At 47.7% G+C, this 25,778-nt stretch overlaps 1 protein-coding gene across 1 annotated transcript in view; it reads right to left on the bottom strand.

Moving 5' to 3' along the window:
* NFX1 (nuclear transcription factor, X-box binding 1) overlaps nucleotides 1-25,778 on the bottom strand; it is a 2,569,209-nt gene that overhangs the window by 2,004,403 nt on the left and 539,028 nt on the right. The window contains exon 5 of the mRNA XM_069620539.1: nucleotides 15,866-15,971. Within this exon, the coding sequence (XP_069476640.1) occupies nucleotides 15,866-15,971 (106 nt within the window). The remainder of the gene's footprint in view (nucleotides 1-15,865; nucleotides 15,972-25,778) is intronic.

Genomic DNA, 25,778 nt, shown 5'->3' with positions numbered 1-25,778 from the left:
GCTGCGCAGCTGTTCTCTATGTGATCGAGGGGTAAGCAACGATTACAGAGCTTGTGCTTATCTTTCCAAGTATATTTGCCCCTGCAGCGTGGGCAAAACTTAAATGGTGTCCTCTCCATAGCTGAGGCAATAATAGCTGGCGATAACAACCCCAAGGGAAAGAAAAGGGAGAAAGAAAGACATTCTCAAAGAGAAGAGACAAAGTTCTAACCCCCACTCTCCCTACTGTAAGTTGGCCGTCGAGGCCAGGCCACGTGTTCGGCAGCGCCGAAGGATCTCCTCCGCTCTTCCTCTCCGTCGAAAATAGTTCGGCGGAGAAACAGCTTCACAGCTAACGTCGAGGGGGAGGGATCGTTACCAGTATATTAAGTTATGACAAAAGGACCGAGGTCCGTGGTAAGTATAGCAATGTCTCTCTAGGAGCTCCGCGAAAGGCGACCAGAAACTGGGCGGAAAAAAACAATCTGAGGGACCTCGACGCGTGAGGGATTGTGGGTACAACGCACGTCACTATAGGGATAGTGTTACAGACACGCCTTGTCGACGTCCCCTTTTCGACTACGAAAAACAAAATGCAATACTCCGCAGTGACCACTGGATGTCGGACCTATGCACAGCATGTGATTCTAAGCAGATTAACAAACATCAGAAACACCAGTACAGGATGGGCAGCAGGAATGTTAGCATGCAGTGCACATTTATTGATGGCAGCAGTGCAAAAAGTGAATGACGACGGTCTTAAAGACGGGGCCAAGTATGCAAAGTTACTAACATAGGTTGAAGATGAAGCAGAACCAGTTTCTATACTGCCCATGTAGAATGTGACACGGTTTTAAAACAGGGGTCTGATCAAAGTTGGAGAAAACAAAGGCTGCCAGCAAATAATGGATGTGCCAAGAATGACAGAAAACTGTGAAAATGGACCTCTATTGGGCCTGTGGATGCAAGGCTTACAAGAACCTACCTAAAAGTTGGCGATGAATATGTTCTGTTGTGATAATACATGTTCCAGCATTGGTGATCCCCTCAAGGTAATATCCACATAGACATCGAATACCAAAGAAAGAAAAGGTCTCTCAACCACACCCGACAGAAGTGAGAATTACTTTTCAGCAAAATCAATAGACGCTTACCATGGCATTCCAGATGAGCACAAATTGTTCAGTAGGACAGTTCTTGCCAGGACTTCAAGCTGCACTGAATGCCAAGTGGTTACAAATCAGTAGTTGGGAGCTGCTACAAACAATTAACACGACATTAAAATAATTGAATGCTAATAGGGAAGAATTTAGGGCCATCAGACTCCTGACTCTCCAGAACACGTATAATTACAGCAATGGAAGAAGGCACGTGCGCAGAAATCGATCCTTTTTGCTGCACATGCACACCTGCTCATAATGGAGAAGATGGAACCCTGATGGAAGCAATAATTATGAGGTCAACTCTACATACAAAAATGGTGGAGGAGGTAGATGAGAACGAAGATGAAGATTTGTTTTCATCTCCATTCTTGTGGGTTGCAACCTGGCTGGCAAATGCCTTAAAACTAATGATAGCAATAGTAATGTTGGTGTTGCTGGGATTCTGTCTTAGAAGACTAATCATAGGACAATGCAAGAAGACAGGGAAGAAAGCTATTAGGATGAAGATAATGATCAACGTGAATGCTGTGACTGATGAGCACACAGACTTAAAGCACTACTCTCTAGCACCTGAAAGGAAGAACCCTGGCACCGCCAAGAACGATGTTTTATTATCCTAAGAACCATAAGAACTATATGGGACATTGGGTAATCCGTCAACAAACTGGACAGTGTTGCCAAATGACCTGGCGTGTGAATGAACACAAAGAATACAGGTGACCAGAGGCGGATGATAAAGATATGGATTCCGAAGAACCACAATGTGAAGAGAAGGTGAAGACTGAGGAGGAGGTTGAGGACTCGACCAGAGGAGGGGGAAATGTAGAGAAGCAGATGTACATGTCACTCATGGAGCTCACCCCCGCACCTCTGTCATTTTGATATATGATATGGCATTTATAACGTGCCTATACACAAGTGTTTCAAGCAAGAACAGCAAGAAAGCACTGTGCATAACACATGGCATTATCACAATACCGCCTTAAAAGTTATTAAAGACGTTGTGCGCTCATACAACCGTACTGAATGTAAGGAAGTCTGCAGACACCACTGGACATAGAAGTACTATAAGTAAAGTCAGACCAGTGTAAAGTGACGCCATGAAGAGAAGAGATGAGGACGCACTGAAACGATATAAGAGTACTTACAGAATGAAGGTGTAGCTGAATTAACAAAGTAAGCGAATATGCAAATAAGAAATCATAATCTGAGACGAAAAATGAGAAGAAATGCAGTAGATTTATATACACAGAAACGCAAGGTAGATGACATATAGAAGCTTGCTAAACGTAGAAAATATAACACAGGTAAAGCAACCATGTTGAGAAAATAGACGTCAGTTTCGCATGATAGTAATCTAGAAGGCTCAAGGAGAAAAACTAAGGTTGCAAAGCTGAAAGGTGCTGAAATACAGAGTTGTACAAGAACAAAAGACAGTCAGCAAGGTCAACTACAAAGAAGCAGCCTTGGCTTAGGGCCTAACTGATGAGCGATGGTAGGCTAATTAGTCAAGTGTGCAGTTGTCTAATGTTGTTCTGCGCACCTGGGTTTCGTTTTGCTTACCTGCTGCTAACAAGCAGAATGTCCAAGGTTGGAGGAGAGTGCCAACCAATCAGGATGGCCCATGTGATGGACAATACATTGTTGCAGAAGCCGATACACTGTTAAGATTCTTTTATCGCTAATATACAAAGGTAGGGGTAGTTCAAAGCGTGCCTATTTGATAAGTGTTATTAACATGATTGGCTGCCCCTTATGTACACTATAGGTATATATGTTCCCTTAACCAATCCCTCTACTCGATAGGTTTTTACAGTTTGCCACTGTTAGGGAGAATTCTCATTCTATGGCTAATTTCCCTTACCTATGGAGTCCCCCAGCAGCTTTGCTGGATTTGAAGGGTTTGTTTCTTTTTACCTGCTAAGAGTGAGACTCTTTTTCCCACTCTTAGGCATTTTTGCTATGTGTGTTCTAGGCTATTTTGTGTTTAATGTCTCTTTTTCTCAACCCCATAGGAACCATCTTTATTCACATGTGTTACACAGCACCCTCAGTGCAGTGACACAGGGGTATCGTAGCGACCCCCAAACAGACTTCATACCCTGGGACTGACTAAAATCTCCCAGGGCATGTAAAGTCCCCATTGACTTTACTAGTCAATTTTTATAAACTTAACCAGTACAACCCATTTTACTATGGAGGTAATGGGAAGGGTTAATAGTTTTTCCCTTATGTTCATTTTCGAGAGGGTACCGTACAGTCCTTCTCTCAAAAGTTTCTGGCTGGAGGCAGTGGTTGCTAGCGTAAATATTCGACCGCAAATATTTCCCTATGGGATTTTCCCATTGTTCGAGGCTACCACTTTTTCTGACAGCCTCTAACAAATCGCTGGTGTATTTTAAAATTAACTTTACTCCTGTAGGTTTTATTTGCCAGAACTTTAATATAAATTATTTCTCTAAACTCCTAGCCTTGGTCGGGGATCCCTTGTTCGTCCTTTTGGCGGGCTTCTGCCAAGAAGCCCTCCTTTCGGCGCCACTGAGTCTGGGGTGGGTCTGTTGTGTGGGAGGGGGAGTAGGACCCCTGGACAGGGTTGCTGAGGCAACCCATGTCGCACTCTATCCTGATAGGCTGGAGGGTCTCGCGCCAAAGATGACTACTCCACTGTGCGAGTGACAGCTAGGCTTTATGAACGGGGTTCTTTTTGCATAAAAGCAGGGTCCTGAGGACTGGAAGAGCAAGACGTCGCCACTGGAATTAAGAAGCCAAAGAGGAGAGAAGCCAAAGACATCTGCAACGACAACCACTGGTGATGCCTGCTGCAGCACCTCACCACTTTTCTCCACACGACGAGAGGAGATCTTCATCTGCAAATGCCTTCTTCCCTTGAGCTAGTGGGGCCAACCAGTTTGCCAATCGCCTTCCTGGCCCTGCCTTGGTCGAATCACCAGTACTCGGAGGCCGGATAGCCAGGCACCAGTCCACCCGGACCGCAATTTAAAGGAGCGTACCTTTTATTCGTCGGGCAGCACCGCAGCTGGTTTCATCCCTGGGTAGTGCAGTAACTCAAACCTTCCTCCACGATGAGAGCCTCTCTTCCTCTGCTGGATCCCCCGAACTGCAGGAACAACCAGGAACAACCGCCACCGCAGGAGCCACTTCTTCATTTTAAAAGGTACATTGTTCAGTCGGCAGCCCTTTCTTCGCGGTAGCACCAAAAGGTGTTTTATATCCTTTACCTACCTGTTCGGTCGGCCGCCCCTCTCTCTTAACATTGTCTTTCGCTTTCTGCATCCACATTTTCAAAATCGTTAACCAAAGAACTGACTGCAGCTACAAGAACATTTTGCTCCTGGGCCCTTGCCCTGTACCACTGACTCTGGCACAGGCCTATTGACTCTGGCTACATTTGTTAGATCTGCCCTCTTTAGATTGATTCTCAACTCGAACTGTGTTGGCGTTTCTGCTGCTGATAACTACCCTTTTCTTCCCATTGCTAAATCTTGTGAAATGCCATTTTTCTCAGTTTTCATTCAAGTATATTCTATACTGATGCACTGCCTTGCTTAAACTGGGTCACAAACTTATGGGAAGTATTGCTACGGTGTGTAAGAAGCTATTTCTATAGAACTTGTGCTTACCCTCCCTTGTGAGAAATTGTTAAAGAAACCCTTGTGTGTAGTTTTCACTGCTGTTTTGCTCAGTTTTCATTCAGGTTCACTTGGACTACATTTTATTAGGGAGTGTGTATATTTTTCCTTGACTTAATTTTAACTTGCTTGATGACTGTGATAAGTGTGTTTTATTAGAAGTGTATAAAATTAATATATATATACTTTTTAATACAAAGCTTTGGTCAGTGTTTCCTTGTCCCATAGTATTGTAGGCCTAGTGTGTAAACCCTGAATACTGCTCATCTTCCTCTTGAGATAAGTCTGACTGCTGAGCCACAGCTACCAACTAAATCTTTGCGGTACAGACTGATACCAAAGGGGATTTATTGCTCTCACCTGTAGTCTTAATCTTCTGTAGTGCTCCCTAAGGGAACTGCACAGGATTCTGCCAAACGGCCACGTAGGATGATGTCATAGCGGACATACATCGAGATATAAAGTCTTTTGTTTAACAGAAATGCTATAAGTGAGTGAGCTGCGATTTGTTATGCTTGCCAGGTTTCCCTACTTGGCTTACCATACTTTGCAGGGCGCAGGTCTAATACAGGGAGCATGGTTAGGTCCTTTTTTGGGTACAAGGTATACTGAATAGATACCCTCATTTACCTGATGATCTGGGGCGAGTTCCATCGCTGCCATTTGCAGCAGGGCATCCACTTCTGCCTGAAGGATGTGGAGATGGTCTGGAGATAGCCTTTGATGGGTGATAATGAGGTGTTTGAAGAAACTCAATGCAATAACCTTGCCTACTGTTTTGAGCACCCACTTGTCTGAGGTGATATCCGACCTCCTAATGGAGATGCATGGGAGGGGATCCGGGCTATTTGCTGGCAGGGGAGCCTCTGGTGGCTGCATTCCTACCCCCTCCTTTGCCACACCAAAACCCCAGCTGTCGAGGGGCCTGAAAAGGTGGAACACTCCTTGGCCAGAGTAAGCCACCTGTACTGTAGGAACCCTGAGCCGTTCTAGATAAGGATGCCGCCGAAAGGAGCGGCGGGTATTAAAAACCCCATACTGCATGTATGGCCTGCTGGAAATCTGAGAGATTTTGGTGTCTATTGTTCCTTTTTTACCGTCTTGAGAGCGTTGTCCACGGTCTTTCCAAAGAAAGCCGACCCTTCAATGGGTTTATTGATAAGTGAGGCTTTTGTCTCAAGTTTAAAACCCGAGTTGTTTAGCCAAGAATAGCATTTTAAAAGTTCCTTCTGCTTACACCAACACTATGCCAGTCATCACAGCGGCGTCAAGCATGTTTTTGAGAATATTTTGCATGACCCAACGTCCCTCCTGTACAATCCTGTGACTTAACCAGTTCGGGAACATTCTGAAGTCAGCTTTGTTCCACAACCCACTGGACTTCACAATGTGGTAAGCAGAGTGGTGTTATTGGCAATGCGAATACCAAAAGCTGCACATTAGGTGATTCTTTTGCTCAAGATGTAGTTTTTTACAGTCCTTATCGGGTACAACCTCAGCCAAGGAGAAGGGAAAGCCAGCACACTTTATGGTTGTGTTGACGACCAGGGAATCCGGAATGGAGTGTCCCCAAATATAGAGGGGATCGGAGGGTGCAGGTCGAATAAACTTCTCAACGTGCATGTTCACTGCCAGAGTAAGGGAGGGTGTAAGTAAAGAAGGAGCCATCTGAGAAGGGGAATTGCCTGCCTGCCTGACTGAAACCTTCTCTTTGAGGATGCCCATCACAAAGTCGGAGTCAGGACCACTTCCTAAGTAACAATTTTAAAATGGTCTGCTGCATATTGAAGAGCAGCATGTCGTCAATAGGCGAAGCCTCTGTGGGCTGGGGGACATGAGTGGCATCCAAAAGACATCGCCAGGCTCTGCCTCATGAGCAGGGGGAGTGGACAAGGCCTCCTTGTCCTCTGTATTAAGCCATGCATCTGGGTCATGAGAGAAAGGATCCTGGGACACATCTTGGTCCGGGCCATAGAACATGTCTTCATCATACTGATCATCCTGGAAAATCTCTAAAGAGGGATCAGGCAACTTAAGTCCAGGAGAGGTAGGGTAGACCTCAGGGGACTGAAGCCTATGAGAATTACAGGGCCTAGTGTCATCCTTGAAAGAATGAGTTCTTTTGTAAAGAATCTTGTCAATATCTTGCAGAAAAACCAATGAACTCGCATGCCTCAAACCTTTCCCTAAAACAGGAGCTGGCAGTTGGAGTTTCTGGAACTGGGAAAGCTAAATCTTCCTGAACAGGGCCTTTAGGCCCTTGTGAGGACTGTGACAATGGAGAGGACGCCTGGGTATAGCAGCCTGGAGGTAAATGAGGGAGAGTCTGGGAACCAGAACCATGGGAGTCTCGGCGGGGAAGGGCCCAAGTGGGCTTTTCCCTTAAGTTAGGGTGAGTTACTTAAAGAAACCCATTTCGACACGTCTTTCGACGTGTCGGAAACAGGCACCGAAGCTTTAGGGGAGGCACCATGTGGAGTGGAAGACTTGGTAACATGCAGCAGCGGTGGCGCAGAGGGCCAAGAACCGGAAGAATCCTCAGTCCACACCAAAGCCGAGGGGTTGTGTGTTTAGCCTTGGTGGTTCGAGTATGTGCATCTGTGTCGCCAGTGGGTGGTCTCCCCATAGCAGTACGTTCGGAATGTCTAGTGGAGCTGGGGCCGGGCACGGAGGAGTCACCCAACTCCACAAGTGTGTCTTCGGCCTCCGAACTGGAGGTGTGGTGGCTGGAGGGGTCCTCGTCCGATGCGACAGAGCCAGTCGGGGAATGGGTATATGGTCTGCATGGCGTAGGCTGCCCACCGCTTTATGGGCCGTTCTTTAATGCATTTTTGGGCTTAAAGATTCGACAGGCTTTGAAGCATAGCCCGTCGAGATTATTACACTCAGTATTAGTGCTACTCCAAGGAAACTTCCGATTACAGGAAGGACAAAATGTACACAGAGTTCTCTCCATTATTAAGAGGAAAAAGCAGCCAGACAAGAAAAGGAAGAGTGAAAATAAAGAAAAGGCATTCTCTAACGAGTAATGTTGAGATTAAGGGTCCACACTCTTCCTACTGTGAAGACCGAAGCTTGATGGTGAACGCCGTCACCAGCCGTTGAGAATTCAGCCCGAGATTTGCAGGATGGGAAATGGCAGTCCTGCAACCTGGTTCAGATCCTCTCTCCAAGAATCTTTGCTTGAGAAAATTGCAATGAATATTGAAATCTTTTTTACTGGAATTTTTTCTTGTGTTTATGAACTCACCTAAGGGAAATGTTTTTCATTGTGCTTTTTGTGTGACAACTGTCAAATGAAAATGTTGAGTTAGTCTGTCTTTATAATAGGTCTATTATGACCTTTCATTTTCTATATGCATAAAATCTAGATATGTTTTTTCTTGTTTACTGCTAGTGAGCGTACATTTTATTTTCATATTACTTTTGTTCAAGCAATAAACACATTCAGAAAGGAGTTCTATATATGTCCATATCATGATGATATTGTCAATATATCTGGACAACAGAATTATTTATTTATTTTCTCTGTTTATTATATGTTGCTTCCGGCCAGCCCATAAACGGGTTTCCTACTAAGGGAGCACATTGCCATTACCAATTGTTGATTAAATAAAATGTAATTGAAAAGAAAGGTATGCAGGACGGTGTGCTAATGGACCCGGGCTGAGGCGGTGAAACTGTGAGAGGCTGCCCCACGGGAGTACGGAGGAGACGCTTCACACCTCATGGGTAGCTCAGCAGGCATTCTGAGATTGCGCCTTGTCCACTCAACGCGGGTGCTACGTTCGCCTGGGGAGGTGCTGTCCACACCCCCCAGTCCTAAGTTAAGTCATTGCAATGAGTGGTTGTGAAGTGGGGGAGGCGAGGAGAGGTGCGGAAGCACCGCATGTGTGGTGATTGTCACAGCAATACTACGAATGGTAATTGAGGTTCCGCTCTGACAGTCTGAGGGCATGCTATGTTTGTTGCTGCTTTCTTGTGTGTGTAGCCGGGGAAGGCATACAAGCTTTGTATTCCCACATGAACATAAGTGGGGGTTTGCAAGCTCTGGGTGACAGCACTAAGGTCGAACAGGGGAGCAGGGAGCACGCTGTCTGGAAACACCGGGCCGACCCTACGAATTACATTTCCTGTCTTATGTTGGTAAAACGCCACATGCTTAGGTTTGTATTCTTGCTATGTGCTCATGTTTGTACTGTTGCCCACATGCTTATGTTTGTACTATTGCCATGTGCTTCCGTTTGTCGCTCTTCTAGCAAATGAAGGTCTAATGGTGTAGGGTCTAGGAGGTAATCTTATGAATTAAGAAGGGAGATGTCAGGTTAATCAGGAGAAGAATGAGTCACTTACCATATCTGGTAACGTTCTTTCGATGGGATGTTCCTCCGACGTATTCCACATCTATGACAGGTAATGTCCACAGCTGTGCTGCTTCAGAAAATTTTCAGCAGAGGGTGTCCTGCATCGATGGTGTTGATGCGTTGTCCCTCGAGGGCCTCCGTCGAGAGTCGAGGTCACTGGATGTTATATATAGGACGCACAGCGCCCATAGCCTCAGTTGTAGTTTTTTCCCAGAACGGGTGGCAACAATCTCCTGCCAGTATGACTGCAGAAAGCCTTGCGTAAGCGTAAGCTGCAATCGCATAGGAAATTAAGTATAGGGGCAGGCTGGGAGGGCGATGTGGAATACATCGGAGGAACATCCCATCGAAAGAACGTTACCAGATATGTTAAGTGACTCGTTCTCAGAGGGGATTGTGTCCTGCGACGTATTCCAGATCTATGACAGACTCCGAAAGCAGTACCAACTTATGGAGGAGGGAAAAGAATTTACAATTTTAGAATTTTAGAATGCCCAATCAAGTGGCTGAATAGAGGACTGCTTACCAAAGGCCAAATCCTGCCCATGGATGGAGTACAAGGAATAGTGTCTCACAAAAGTATGGACAGAGGCCCATGTGGCTGCTTTGCAAATATTGCGAATAGGAACGCCCCTCTGTAGAGCAGTGGAGGCAGCCACACCCCTAGTAGAGTGAGCCCGTAAGACTATTATAGGGTCCTTTCCCGCCAAACGGTAACAACTCAGAGATCGTCAAAATGATCCATCTGTATAAGGTCTGCTTGGAAACAGCCTGACCTTCCAGCATAACCAACAAAGAGCTGATCGTCCACTCTGACCAGGGACATCCGTGAGAGATAGAAACTCAAGCGCTCCTAGGATCCAACCTATGGAGCCTCTCCTCTTCCTTACCAGAATGTGGAGGAGGATAAAACGCCGGAAGAATCACCTTCTGGCTCAAAAGGAATTCCGACACAACCTTCAGAAGAAAAGAAGGCCGCACCCACAGGACAACTCTGTCCTTCTGGAAAACAGTAAAGGGTGGCTTGGCAGAAAGTGCCTGCAAGTAACTCACACACTCTGCGTGCAGAAGTAATCAACTAAAAACACAGTTTTAAAGGACAACAGTCAGAACGGACAAGAATGTAAGGGCTCAAACGGAGCTCCCATTAGGAACTTTAAAACCAAATTCAAATCCCATCCCGGCACCTGGAAAGGCAACTGTGGAAACACATTAGTTAGCCCTTTTAGAAACTGGGAAATCAAAGGAATCTTAAAATAAGAACATTCCTCAGACGAGCGCTTAAATATGGACAGCACCGCCAGGTAAACTTTAATGGTACCCACTTGCAGGCCCTTGTGGGATAAAGAAAGCAAAAAAGACAAAACCAAAGGAATGGAACATTGGAAAGGATCCACATTCTGTACCCTGCACCAGTCACAGAACTTTCTCCAGCGGCAACGGTGCAGGGATTTTGTTGCAGGCCTTCTGGCCAAAAGCAACACCCCCATCACGTCTTCAGGGAGGTCCCAATCCTTATACCTCAACCTTTCAGATACCAAGCATGAAGGCTGAGAGACTTGACCTCTGGATGGAGAACCCGGCCCCCCCTCCTGTGAGACCAGATCGGCAGGGAAGACGGCATGGAGGGCAGATGGACATGTCTAGAAAGTTCGGGTACCACACTCTCCTGGCCCATGCCGGAGCAATGAGGATCATTCGGGAACCGAACTTCCGTAACCTCCGCAGTACTTGCGGAATGACAGGGACTGGAGGAAACTCATACAGCAGTGGGAAGGACCACTCCACTACGAACGCGTCCCCCAAGGCTCCTCTTGGGGGAAATTCCCCCAAGCAGAATCTGTCGCACTTCTGGTTGACCCTGGTGGCGAAGAGATCCACTTGTGAGGTTCCCCAAAGGGCGAAGATCTCCAAAAGAACTTCCTGAGCCAACTCCCATTCGTGCCGGCTCAGAGCGTCCGCCGCCGCGTTTTTGTCTCTGGCCAGATGAGCTGCCAAGATCGAAATTTCCTGCTGGATGGCCCAGAACCAGAGCTGCATTTCCTCCCTGCACAACGGGAGTGACCCTGCCCCCCCCTTTTTTTGAGGTAGTGCACGGCCACTGTATTGTCCGTCATAATTAGGACATTCATCCCCCGCACAATCCGCAGAAAAGCCTTCAGGGCGAGCCTGACGGCCCTCAGCTCTAACAGATTGAAGTGGAGTCTGGTCTCCGCCGGAGACCAACGTCCGCTGCTGTCAACTCGTTGGCATGAGCGCCCCAAACTGTGAGGGATGCGTCCCTCACGACCGTCACCTACGGTCATGGTTGCCAAAATGGTGCCCCCTTCATCAGATTGCCTTCGACGGCCCACCATAGAAGATCCTGGGTGGCCGAGGTCGGAATCTGAACGGGATCAGACATCCTGCCGGAGAACTGCGACCACTGCATCTTGAGAGCCCACTGCAGGGATCTCATCTGCAGCCTGGCCTCTGGCACCAGGAAAATGCAGGATGGCAGGAGGCCGAGCAACCTCAAGAACCCGAACGCCGGGAGACTCTGGGCACGTTGAAACTTGTCCACCATCTGCAGAATGTGATGAGCCCTCACCTGGGGAGGTGAACACTGCCCCAGGGATGTGTCGAGCACTGCTCCGATATATTGGAGCCGCTGGGATGGGTGTCTAAGTTGAGGGAGAAGCCCAGCTTGTGAAGGGAGTGGCAGGTGACGGACAGATGATCCAGGGCTTGCTCGGGAGAGCGTGCCCTGATCAACCAATCGTCCAGGTAGGAGCAGACGTGAATCTCCCATTCCGGAGATACGCTGCCACCACCACCATCAGCTTTGTGAAGACCCTCAGGCGGAGGTCAATCCGAACGGCAGGAACCGAAACTGAAAATGCAAGTTGCCAACCGCGAACCTCAGGCACTTCATGTACTTGGTATGAATCGGCACATGAAAGTAAGCATCCTTGAGGTCCATAGACACCAACCAATCCTGAAGTTGAAGGGCCTGGAGGACTTGAGAAAGAGTTACCATCTTGAATTTGTCCTTCCTGCGAAGCTTGTTCAACCAACGCACGTCCATGATGGGTCTCAAGCCCCAGTCTTTTTTCGGGATCAAAAAATAAGGGGAATACCATCCCTTGTTCCTCTCCGCTAGAGGCACCAGTTCTATGGCGCCTTTCTCCAGAAGAGATAGGATTTCCTGCGCAAGGAGCAAATCTGGATACTTCAAAGAGAGCTTCCCCAGTGGATTGTTGAGGCCTCTGCCAGAAGGGAAGACAGTAGCCGTGGGCTATGATCTCCAGAACACACACATCTGAAGTAATGGCCCGCCATTCTCCAAGATGCTGCAAAAGTCTGCCCCCAACCGGCGAACCATGGGACATGGCCTCATGACTGAGCGGATGCGGCTGCGGCAGTGCCTGAGGGCAAAGAGTCGACTGCCCGAGCAGCTTTGGCACTGCAAGTACCTTGCTTTCCACCCCGGGTACTCCTACGGTGGCCCATTTGACTGGCAGCTCCTCTCGATCTACCAAAGGAAGAGTAATACCGAAAGGAACCTCCCCTCCATTGCTGTCCCCTAGGACAAAAAGGCAGAAGTTGACGTACTGCAGCGCTCAAAGACTTTGCTGCAGCTTTGGAGGTCTGCAACCTCTCAAGGCTCTCGTCAGCCTTGCTGCCAAACACATGAACCCCATCAAAGGGCATGTTCAGAAGCCGGGATTGCACATCAGGAGCAAACCCTGACTTACGCAGGTTTGCATGGTTGCGGATCACGTTGCTCGCAGCCATGGACCGGCTGTTGCAGTCTGTTGTGTCCAAACCTGACTGAAGGGATTTGCACATGGCATCCTTGCCGTCTTGCACGAGGGCTAGAAAACCATGCCTTTCTTCCCCTTTGGGAACATGCTCATCCACCAAAGACACACAGTTCCACAGTGTGTGTATAAATCTCGCTAAGGCGCAAGTGGAGCTGGCCGACTTCAACGCCATACTCCCAGCCGAAAATACCTTCTTTGCCCAACCATCAAAGCGCTTACCGTCCCTACCAGGATGGATGGTAGGGTACGCAGCCTGCTTTGAGGAGGCCGCCTGCATCACCAAATTCTCCAGAGTATGGTACGTCGATAAGTAGCAGGTGTCACTACTGGATGGGCGGTATTTCTTCGGAAGAGACTTATTAACTGCCGGTAGACTCTCCGGAGCAGTTTAAGACGTCGCCACCCTCCTTTGCAAAGCCATGTGAAACGGCAACACCGGGTCAGTGGGCGGACCTTGATCCAGGATGTCCGTCAAATCATCCTGAGCAAAATCAACAAGTGGAGCAGACCACCCCAAGTATTCTGTCACCCTTGACATGAGATGCTGATAAGAGGAATCTGCATGCACCCCAGGCTCAGGGTCAGGGTCAGCCAAACTCCACCTCCAGAGCGGTGTCAAGGCCACTAGCGTCATGTAATGACTGACTGAGTTCCTCCATCTGACTATGCCGAGACAAAAGGTCATCAGGGACATCAGGAGGCACAGGCAAGGCCATCTCCTCATCAGACAGTTCCTCAACCTCTGAAATATCCTGTAAAGGTTGGAAAAACTCCAATCTAGGAGGAGGAACCGAATAGGGCTCAAGAACAGGCCTCAGACTTACTGCCAGCCTTCCTCGGAGGTTGTACAGCCCTCAGGGGCACCTCCGTCAAATCCTCCACAAACGGCGTCTAGGGCGCCGAAGGAATCGATGTCGACCGAGGCCCCAACGGCATCGAAGACTTCTTTGAGGACAGAGTCCCGAGAGCGTCCCTCGATGGACACAGCGCCGATGGCGTCAACGCCTTCTTGGAAGGCTTCACAGGTTCCAACGGTCTCGATGGCATCGAGGACCGGGACCTGGACCTGGACCTGGATCTGGCACGGCTATGGTGATCTCCTTGTCCGAGCGGGACCTCGACGGCTCCCGATGATCGCGCTTACCGCCCGAGCCCGAAGGTGTACGAGTGGTGGACCTAGCCCGTTCCACGCCGGCTCCTTTCGAAGGCGCTGCCGGAACTGTGCCTTGCGACTCGAAAATCGCTAACATCTGCTGGTGGAATGCATCCCATTCAGCCGGCGACGTAGACTTGGTGGGACAAGTCAACCGTCTGGCGGAGTCCTCCTCTGATGAGGAAGGCACTTTCTAGAAAGCCTGGAGGAGGCAGAGGAATGGTGGGAACCACTCCTAGACCGAGACCCCCCTGGATTTTCGCCAACGCAGAGAGTCATCCCTCGAGCCACTGGTCGAAAGCCCGGCGGACTTTGATTTACGGGGCTTAGACACCCTACCTACCTTCAATTTCCCCTTACGTTCCCGCAAGGCCTTAGACGTCAGGGACTGGCAATCCTCGCAGTCGTCGGTGGCGTGGCTTTCGCCGAGGCGCCGGAGGCAGATGTCGTGCGGGTCCGTGAGGGACATCTTCGAACCGCAGTCCTGACATTCGGGGTAGTAGAAGATGAAGACAACGTACACGAAGAAAGAATCAAGCGCGCCGAGATTCCGAAGCAAACATGTTTGCAGAAAAAACAGAACTGAGGCTACGGGCGCAGTATGTCCTATATATAACATCTGGTGACGTTGACCCTCGACGGAGGCCCTCAGGGCACAACGGATCGACCCCATCGATGCAGGACGCCCTCTGCAGAAAATTTACCAAAGCAGCACAGCTTTGGACATTACCAGTCATAGATGTGGAATATGACGGAGGACACAATCCCCTCGAAAGGTTTGGCTACAGGAGAGTAACCTACAAGGAGGACTGCAGCCACTATTTTCCACATATGCTGTATGAATGTGTATACTTTTCCCGCACATCCCCTTTATCCAATTTCATAAACCCCAACTCTCTTTCCGGTTACCCTAAACACCCCCCCCCTATCCACAACTTCTCCCGAACCCTCTTCCCCCATTGACTGCCTCGAGGTTACCTGTTGATACTGAATCAGGAGCCGTGCTAACCAAGGTGGGAGGGGTCAACTGCATTAGGCTTCCGTGGTCAGGAGGAGTTGGGGGATATCCCAGGGGTGTGACAGGATACATGCCTTCAAACTTTGAAATTACCCACTAACATGGTGCAGCCATATTTAAACTTTGTAATGCTTATTTCCAGACTCCCTCTCAAATGTGGATGTAGGCTTGAATCCAGACACATTCGCAAATGGGCAATACCTTGTTTTGTTAACTGTCGCCCCTGTTATCCAAGGCAGGCAATAAGCATGGCCATACATGTCAACCTTATTTGATCCACTGTTAGGCTGTTGGTCCCTGCATGTTGATCTCTGAACTAAGGTCACCCCCAGGAAACAGCAGGCTATACCCCAGTAAAATCACACAATTGCTGCCACAGAGCGGAGCCCACTCACCCACCTAGGAGATGCACACAGGAAACAGAGGCTTGGGGCAACCTGTTCCTGAGGCAATTAAGTACTTCCATGTGCACAACCTGTATTCAGGTCACATCCCCGATGATGTTATGATAGGTTATTTATAACACGCTTAATACCCAGAGGTTTTTAAGCGTGGACCCGGGGATCGAATCTGTGTTGCTCCGTGTCGTCTTGCGTCCAAGGCGAGCATGTTGCCCCTGAGCTATCCTCCTGAGACGAAGAAACCTCACAAGACAACACTAGAGGAGGGAACTTTGATTTCACATGGTGTCATAAGTATTGTTCATATGATTACCAAAGATGACATACTCACATGTTGCAAGAATGAGGGCAGTCTTGGCCGGAGCGTCTCTTGCTGCAGAGTTCACCACAGCTATGAGGTATTTCATTTCTGTTCCATTCTGGATTCTTCACTTTGCCTGAAAGTATTTAATAATTATAAATAGTCAGTTGCTGTGTTTAAAAAGAAAAACAAATAAATGGGGCAAGTGTGGTCTTAAATCGTTTTCAGCAATCAAGTATGAATACAATGTGGCATAGTCATAAAAAAGTTAAATCATTTTAAATTTTACTTGCAAATAGTTTTTCAAGGAAACACCCAACAATGCGACATCAGTAAGGATGAGATCATCAAATAGATTCTTTTTTTATTTGCAAAGAAGAACAAGTTACTTTCCCCTGATCACGTTCTTTCGACTGGATGTTCCTCCAACGTATTCCTCATCTTTGACATGTAATGTCCAGCTTCAGCTGCCTGAGGAAAACCTTTTCGGCAGGGGGCGCTGTGCATCGATGGCGTTGAGTCGATGCCCCTCTATCGGCCTCCGTCAAGGGGGACGTCATCAGAGATCATATATAGCACGCGCGGCACCCGTTGGCCTCAGTTATGTTTTTCCTCCTCCCCATGCAACAGAGATGCCCATAAATACGGGCATGACAGTACTCAACCTTGGTGGAGCGGAAGCTTTAATAGCATGGGAAATTCTACAGAGGAGTAGGATGGGAGGGCGATGAGGAATACGTTGGAGGAACATCCAGTCGAAAGAATGTTACCAGGGGTAGGTAACTTGTTCTTCGAATGGATTGTGTCCTCCAACGTATTCCTCATATTTGACAGACTCCCAAAGCAGTGTTTATGATTGGAGGAGGGTGTAGAATTCTATATATTACACATTTTCAAGGGCAGAATAAAGTACTGCCTGCCAAATGAAGAACTTGTGAATGGGAAGCATCTCGAGCATAATGTTTTGTAAATGTGTGTATTGATGACCACATTGCAGCATCACAAAAATACCTAATACAAACTCCCCTTTTGAAGGGCTGTAAATCAGGCCATGCCCCTGGTAGAATGAGCTTGCAAACCTTCAGGAGGGTCTTTACCTGCAAGCCTGTAGCACTCAGAAATTGCCAAAATTATCCCCCTAGATAAGGTCTGATTGTTAACAGCCTGACCTAGTTTGTGTCCTTTATAACCTATGAACAACTGATCATCAAAGTGTAATATTTATGTTCTTGAAATGTAAAAGCCTAATGCTCTTCTAGGATCTGACCTATGAAGCCTTTCTTCCTCCTTGCCAGGGTGAGGTGAAGGGTAGAATGAAGGCTGGACAATTTTCTGGTTTAGATGAAAATCCAAAATGATTTTCGGTAAAAATGAAGGTTTGACCTTCAAGACAACCTTGTCCTTGTAGAAGACTGTAAAGGGTGGCTTAACTGATTGTGCCTGCAACTCGCTCACTCTGCGTGCTGATGCGAGAGTAACCAATAAAATGGTCTTAAAGGTTAATAACCTTAGAGGGCAGGTGTGCAGGGGTTCAAAGAGTGCACACATTAAGAATTTTAAAACCAGATTTAGGTCCCAAACCGTAACCTGGAAAGGAGATGGAGGATACACTTTCAGGAATTGAGTCACTAGAGGGATTTTGAAATAAGAGCATTCCTCTGATTAGCGCTTACAAATGGACAGCGCCGCCAGATAGCCTTTAATGGCACCAATCTGGAGCCCAAAATTGGCTATGGCTAGAAGAAAAGACAGCACGCCCAGTGTTTTACACAGAAAAAGAATCTACATTATTTTCCTTGCACCAGTTGCAAAACATGCTCCAATAGCAACGGTACAAAGATTTTGTTGCTGGTCTTCTAGCCGAAAGAAACACCTCCATAACGTTATATGGCAGGTCCCAATCCTTACATCTCAGCCTTTCAGAAACCAAGCGTGAAGGTTGAGAATGTTGACCTCTGGATAGAGAACCCAACACTCCTCTCACTGGGGAAGACGTATCGGATGGGCATGTCCAGAAGGTCCGTTTACCACGTCCTCCTGGCTGAATACGGGGCAATTAGGATCATGTGCATCCTGAACTTACTCAACCTCCTGATAACATGAGGAATGATGGGGACTGGGGAAACGCGCATAGGAGCGGAAACTCCCAGTCCACCAGAAACGCGTCTCCTAGAGCTTTTCTTGGAGGAAATTACCTGGAGCAGTACAGTTCGCACCTCCGGTTGACACCTGTCGTGAACAGATCGACTTGAGGGGTTCCCCCAATGGGTGATCTCTTGAAGGACCTCCTGAGCTAGTTCCCCCATTGGGGGACTGTGCTCTGCCTGCTCAGAGCGTCTGCCGCCATGTTCTCTTCTACGGCTAGGTGAACTGCCGATAGAGATATTCCTTCTTGAATTGCCCAGTACCAGAGCTGCATTGCCTCTCTGCACAGTGGCAGTGACGCTACACCACCTCTTGTTGAGGTAGAACATGGCCACTGTGTGGTCTGTCATCAGGATATTCTCCCCCCCCGCTCACCCATACGGAGAGCAGGAAGGCCTTCAGAGGTAATCTGATTGCCCTCAGCGCCAAAAGATTGATGTGTAGTTTGGACGATGTTAGGACCATGCCTAATTCCTGGTCAGTCTGACACGTGGAGGAGGAATCATCCACATGGAGTCTTGCACCGCCTAAAATATCCACAGATTGGCTCACTTTCCAACACTAAGCAGCATTCTAGCCTTCCCCCAAGATGGCGCCTGCCTTTCCTGATGTCTCATCCGTCCCCTCAGTTACTTTAGAACTCAGCATCAGTAAGCAACCTGCGTTGCTTCTCATCTCCTGAAGCATGACGCTTGCCTTCCATTTACATCTCTACTGCATGCGGCTCCACTTCCTCGCGGTGTGGTGCTCTCTTCCTGGTACTCCTCCCCTTTTTTCCCACAGCTCTGCTCCCTTTCCCTCTGTTGCAGTATTCTGCCGTTTTCCTCCTTACGGCTCTGCAGTTTCTGTCTTTCCTCCACTGCCTTCCGCCTTTGGTTACTTGCAGTTCTTACCTGCCATGACTTTCTTTCCTTTTATTCTGTGAGCTTCTTCACACCTTACCATTACCTCCAGCACTGGATCTGCTGTGCCGTAGCCTCCTGCTATATTGCAGTTCGGCTTCTCATTGCTGGTCTCTTGTCCTTCCCGTGAGGTCGTTCACGCCTCCTCTATGCGGTTACTCTGCATTCAGCCCAACCTTTCCACCTGCTCTTGCTGTGCCCTCAGCAGTTTTGTTTGCGCCCAGCACAAAGTGAAGACTCCAGCGCTGAAACTCTACGGCTCTGTCCTGTCCGGAGAAGAGTTGGTTCATATCTACGTTCTCTGGCTGTTCGCCAATCTCCATTCTGACATTCTCTGGACACGGATTCTGCTGCCCTACAGACCTGTGGGTTTCTTCCCCTTCACTGGGGTTTTACCCATTTTCAGGGGCTTGGCCCTTACTGTTTCCTCTGCTTCCTGTTAGCCCTGTAGTGTAATAAGGAGCAACATTGTGGGACAATTCCACAGCCACAACCGTCCAGTGGACCCTCCACACGGATACAGGACAGTTCATCCACCCATGTGGTGGTTGTAATTGGTGGTTTTAACAAGCAAGCAATGCCCGCGGAAAAATAAATTGAACAAATGCAGCAAGTTCTTGCTGCCCTCCAGGATTTAACCCAACAAGTACAACACTTGAAGAACGAAAACGCCACCTTGAGGCAGATGGTTGGTGGCATTCCATCTCAAGCTGAAATCTCTCCAATGCCATCCATGGCTGTTAAATACGACTGTACCCCTAAAAATCTAAAAGAATTTATGGAAGCCTGCATTGTTCAATTCACCCTAAAAATGTGCATTTTTACCTACTGATCGGTCAAAGGTCCGTTTTTATCTCCAATTTAAATGGAGGAGAATTAGCTTGGGCTACACCATTGGTTGTAACCAACAAACAAATCCTCGATTCCTATCCAGCCTCATTTAAAGCTACGTTTGGACGCCAGGAATGGACTATTTCCGCACACGAACAGCTTCTGGATATCAGACAAGGTTCATCCGATATCCTGACCTAGGTGACCAACTTTAAACATCTGGCCTCATAAACTGCTTTGGCAGACAATGCCTTAATCACGCTCTTTCGGCGTGGGTTATCTGAAGACCTCAAAGATGAGTTGACCAGGGTACCAAGACCCCTGAACCTCAAGGAAATTATCGCCTTGGTTTTATAACAAGATTACCACCATCAAGATCGCGCTTCTGAACGACGTAACCACAGGAACCCGCGGAATCCTACTACAGGTCTCCCATCTTATCGTCCTACCTCTGACGAGGAACCCATGTAATTGGGTCTGACTAGGAGACCGCCTTTGACACCCGTAGAAAGAAGTCGTCGGAAGACCCTTGGCCTCTATATGTACCATGGCTCAAACAAACATTTGTTACCGGATTGTCCCTTCGCGACAGTCTGGAAACGCCAAACCTCAGCCGTGAAGGGAACATCGGCTAGAGGAGGTTTTCTGTGTTCCCAAACCAAAGCTACCCAAGACAAAGGTATAATCTTACTCAAAATAAACCTGCAGCACCAGGGTCTTCTCCTTCAGGAAGTACCCGCCCTTGTGGATTGTAGAGCTGCCGAAAACTTTTTGGATGACCAGTGGGCTCAGGACCATAACATTCCTCGTCATACAATTCCAATTCCTGTAGCAGGAGTTGACGGAGCACCTCGACTTCTGGACCCATTTCAGAACAAACATGCAATCTTCTCATGAAACTCTCACTGCATATGGAGGAGATACAGTATGACCTTATCAAGGCCGCCCACTTTCCCGTTATTCTGGGCCTTCGCAAACACAATCCGTTCATTAATTGGACAGCCAGAACCATGTTTCTCGCTTCCGAATATTGCCTATCCCACCGTCTACAAGGTGGGTCCATAGGTTTTCTTTCACAAGAATTCTGGGAAAACAAGAACGAAGGAGACAGTTCAACTACAGACTCTTCCCCCTGTAAAACATCCTTATCATTGGGTGTTTCTGGAAGAGGAATTCAAGAGACTCCCTCCACATAGGAACAAGGATTGTGCTGTCGATCTTGTACCCGGACTCCCCATTCCATTTGGCTGAATGTACACTCTTTACGAACGAGAAAAAGAGGCCTTACGTAGTTATTTGCAAACCAATCTGCAGAATGGATTGATAAAGGAGTCCAAAACCCTGGCTGGGGCCTCTGTTTTTCGCTCCTAAAAAGGGAACCACCGAATTACAGCCCTGCATCGACTACAGGGAACTTAACAAGATAACTGTTAAAGATAAGTACCCTCTTTGATCTGGCTAATGCCCCTGCTGTTTTTCAGCTCTTTATGGACCATTTGTTTTCTGACCTCATCTTTCATTCAGTTGTCGTCTATTTAGATGACCTATTGTTTTTTTCGAAGTCCCTCCTAGAACATCAAGCTCATGTCTCTGAAGTCCTCTCGCGGTTACTAATGAGCCATCTATCAGCTAAACTTGAGAAGTATATATTCCACCAGGCAACCATCTCTTACCTTGGATTCATTTTGTCAGCTGACGGAATCACTATGGATCCCAACAAGGTAAAGGCCATCCTGCCATGGAACAAACCCACATCTGTTAAAGAAATTCAAAGGTATCTGGGTTTCGTGAATTACTAACAGAAATGTATCCCAAATGTCTGAGGCGCTCTCCCCTAACCGCCTTCCTCAAGAAGGGCGTTCCGTTTTGCTGGAACTAAGACATTAGCAAAGCCTTCCAAGTCCTCAAAGAGCTGTTCACCAAAGCCCCGATTTTAAGTTTACCAGATCAAAATAAACCCTTCTACCTGGAAACAGATGCCTCGATTTCCGCACTCAGAGCTGTTCTCAAACAAGAATGGAATGGACAAGATGTTAAGACTTGATGGTCGTGTAGATGATGAAACCTCCGTCCCCAAGTACCACACGGACAAGTATAGAATATAACTGCCCTTCAATCTTTGGGGCCACAGGTGTTGAGTCTTCAGCCTGGAACCAGGAACGCCGGAAGTGAACCCCTGACCACTGTAAGGCAAGAAACCAGGTTAGAGAAAGCAAGAAAGTGAATGGATACAAGGACAAGTCACAATCTTTCTTACCCCAATGACAGTGGTCAGATACCCTCGGTGAAGAACTGGGCAGGGTTCTATGATGATCGACGGCGGTAGGCAGCAGATGATAATATGGCACTCTTGATGGAAAGAAACACCTGATTTTGCCAAGAAACATGAACAAAGTACTGCAATGGGAAATCCGTAATCAGTCCAAGATGAAGTCCGTGGTCAGAAAACCGTCCAGTCACGACAATAACAATGGATGATCCAAAAGCAAATCCGAGGAAAAAACCAAGTTCGTATCTTGATCCGGAAAAGATCGCTAAAACAAAAAGGTACCGAGGAGAAGTAGAGCAGGTCCGTGAAAGCAGTCCGTGATCAAGGATTCCAAAGAACAAGAAGCAGGAAAACGCTCTACAAACTTGCCGTAAGCAGCTGTGAAGCGAAGTCTGAGCGTTTGCTCGAACCTTTTGAAAAGCAGAAAAGTCACGTGAGCGCATCACGCTTCCTTCCTGATCACATGATGCGTGCTCCTCGTCTCGTGTAATCAATCAAGCTTGTTACTTCCTGATCACGTGCCGCTTAACGCGACGGGGCCCAACACCAATCCGGAGACCATGAAGTGGCGTGGACAGTCTCCATGGTAACCGCCACTGGAGGTAAGGGGCTTGTGTCGGAAAGGAGTTTCTCTTGAGTCGTTTGCTATGCCAACATGAGCTGTAGTCCAACCGCCGTCGCAAATTACATGAGGGCATGATGGTAGTGCGATGTGTGACCGGAGACGTGACACAAGAACATGCTGTTGCCTATTATTCTTACTCACTCACTGTAGCTGAAAGGAATTATACTGTGTTAGAAAAGGAGCTCCAAGCCATAAAAAAGGCCTGCACCGAATAGAGACATCTCCTTCTAGGTTCTAACCACCAAGTCACCGTGAGAACCGACCACGAAACCTAAGGGTTCTACAGCAGCACAAATGCTTGAACAGCAGACAGGCCCGAAGGGCTTACTTTTCGCAATATAACCTTTTCACCTTCCTTCCCGGAATAGAAAACCATATGGCTGATGCCTTATCCTGAATGGACACTCCTCCGGATACTCGCTGCTTACGGGAACGCATCCTGCCTAATGCAACGGACCTGGAGAATCTTCGAGTCAAGGAACTTATCCTTCAGTATAGCTTGACCGAAAACCAAGGCTTTTTGTTAGAGGGTGACCTTGTGTACATAACCACCTCTGCATTACAGCAACATGTCCTACAAATGTCCACTCAGCCCCATAGGTCACAATGGGGACTACCTTCATGGTGTAAAAACGGAGCAAAGGTATCAATGTAAATTTACAATATCTGCGTTTGATCAGTCTTGCCTGGGCTGACAGCATCTTCAATTTGCGCCTTAGTGCCATTTCTCTTGGAGCTTCACTATAGCTTGCGTTGATTGGGATGCCTAAATAAAGCAATTCTGATGTGTCTCGGATCTGGTCATCATTTATGTGCAACCCTTAAACTTCATGAGGTTGCGTCTTGTCTTCCCCAAGGTAAGCACCATTGATTTGGTGGCGTTTGCTCTTAGGTCATTGGAAGATAAAAAGAGCTAGGGCATTCAATTGGCGCTGGAGCCCGATTGGAGTTTCATCTAGAAGAATGACATGTGCATACAATGAACGATTCATTGGGGAGCCTGCAATACAAGGGGGGAAGCATCTAATTTCCGTAAAGGCGTCACCTATGTCTGAGATGTATAGTTTAAAGATAGCTGGGGGTAGTCGACACCCTTGCTTGAGGCCCACTCCTGTTTTGATGGAGTTCGACAAGTCTCCCTTTTGGTTCAGCTTCATTTGAATGCTTGTGTTGTTATTGTTAGGCAGAAACCTGTGCAGTTCCCTTAAGGACCACTGCAAAAGATTTAAGACTACAGGTGTTGGCAGTAAACCCACTTGGTAGCAGTCTGTACCACCCAGATTTACCTGGTAGCTGTGGCTGAGCAGTCAGACTTCCCTCAAGAAGAGTTAGGCAGTATGCAAAGTATACACAATAGGCACTCAGATACAATACAAGCAAACACTGACCAGAGCTTTGGTATCAAAGTATATAATTATTTATTTAAAATCACACTGTTGAAAACACTCCAGCACTCTTATTGTAAAATATTCTAAACGCAGTTACTATTATAATACATACAACCCTTTTTCCTTATCAGATAAGTCACTGTAAAACACCACTTATTTTCATACAGAGGTGAGCGCTTAACTAGATGGCACTCCAATAAGTTTGTGAGAAAGGGAGGGAAAAAGACAGAATATGGAAAGGTACACCACTCTAAGATTCAGGAACACTGTTAGCAAGGCAGAAGAGCAAAAGTCACTGGTGAGCCAAAGTCCAAAGGCTGGAACCACTCTTAGAGAGCAGAGCACAAATGCGCCCAAGATCACACAGTTACACTAGGCTTAGAAAGTCTTGCAGAGGGTTCAAAAAGAGTTTAGAGAGGCTTAGGAAAGTTTAGCCAGGGTGTCCCAGGCTAACCCAGGTTCGAAAGCCAGGGGCTAAATCTACCCCGTACAAACGGTAGCAAGGGAAGCCAGGCAGGACACGGTACCTTAAGTGGGAAGGATCCTCCAGCGGTGGCAGTTGTTCCTGGTAGTGGGTGCAAGTTGCGTCGTCGTCCAGGGGAAGAGAATATCTCGACTTGGAGGAAAGATGAAGGTCGTTGCATTACCAGGGCAGAAACCAGCCGCGGAGTTTTCCGGTTAAAGGTGGTACCTTTGTTTCGCGGTCGTGGTAAAACGTGGTATCCCAGTTGCCGGGGTGCTTGGCACAGGCAAGGCGGCCACGAGGTACGTCGGGAAGGCGAAAAGAAGGTCAAACTGGTTATCCCCACCAGTCAAAGGAAGAAGACTCTCCGGCGGGAGATCTCCTCTGTCGTTGGGAAAAAAGTGGTGAGATGGTCCAGCAGGGCTCCACCGGTAGTGGTGTCGTGGCAGGTCGGCTCAGCTTCTCCCTCGTCGGATTCTTAGGTCCTGTGGCAACTTCTGAAGTTCCAGTCCCCAAAGCCCTGCTTTTATGCAGCAAACCCCCATTCACTCAGCCTAGCTGTCACTCAAACATGCTAAGTGGTGAGCCGGCCGGCTCACCACTTGGGCCAATCAGGATGGAGTGAGACTTGAGTTGCCTAGGCAACTCAGTCCAGAGTGCCTAAATTCCCCTCCACCCGTCCTAAGTACCCCAGACAGAGTGGCACCACTTTGGAGGGGTTCTGTGGAGAAGCCCGCCATAAAGTGGAACAAAGGGCTCAACTTGGGTTGGAGTCACAGAAGAGAACACAAACGCCATTTTAGAATCTAGTCCTGGCAAAAAATACCAACCGGAGAATTAATATTAGTAAAATAAACCGGCGGTATGTTCGAGGCTACCGTAAATAATTAAATAAAGATAGTAGCCTAAAACAATGGGAAATCCCATAGGAAAATATTTGCGGTTGAATATAAAAAGTAGTATACACTGCCACCAGCCAAAACTCGATCAGGGGGGACGGAGACGTGCCCCCTCGACTAACAGACCCTGGGGCAATCGAATTGCCCCCGCCAGTACGTCCACAATATGATGGTTTGTAGTGGTTCTGTTCAGAATTTAAGACTAGTAAAGTCAATGGTGACTTTACATGCCCTGTGAGACAGTAGTCAGTCCCAGGGTATGGAGTCTATACTGGGGGGTCACTATGACACCCCTGTGTCACTGCACTAAGGGTGCTGTGTAACACATCACAAAAACACATGAAGCCCTATGGAGTAAAAGACCCCATAGCCCATTAAACACATCTAGATTCAAAGAAACACTCAAATCATGCCCAAGAGT

Source organism: Ambystoma mexicanum, chromosome 5q (assembly GCF_040938575.1).
Source record: "Ambystoma mexicanum isolate Mex_15411 chromosome 5q, UKY_AmexF1_1, whole genome shotgun sequence".
NCBI lineage: Eukaryota > Metazoa > Chordata > Amphibia > Caudata > Ambystomatidae > Ambystoma > Ambystoma mexicanum.
Note: the sequence above shows the minus strand (reverse complement) of the source record. Positions and strands in the feature narration are given on the sequence as shown.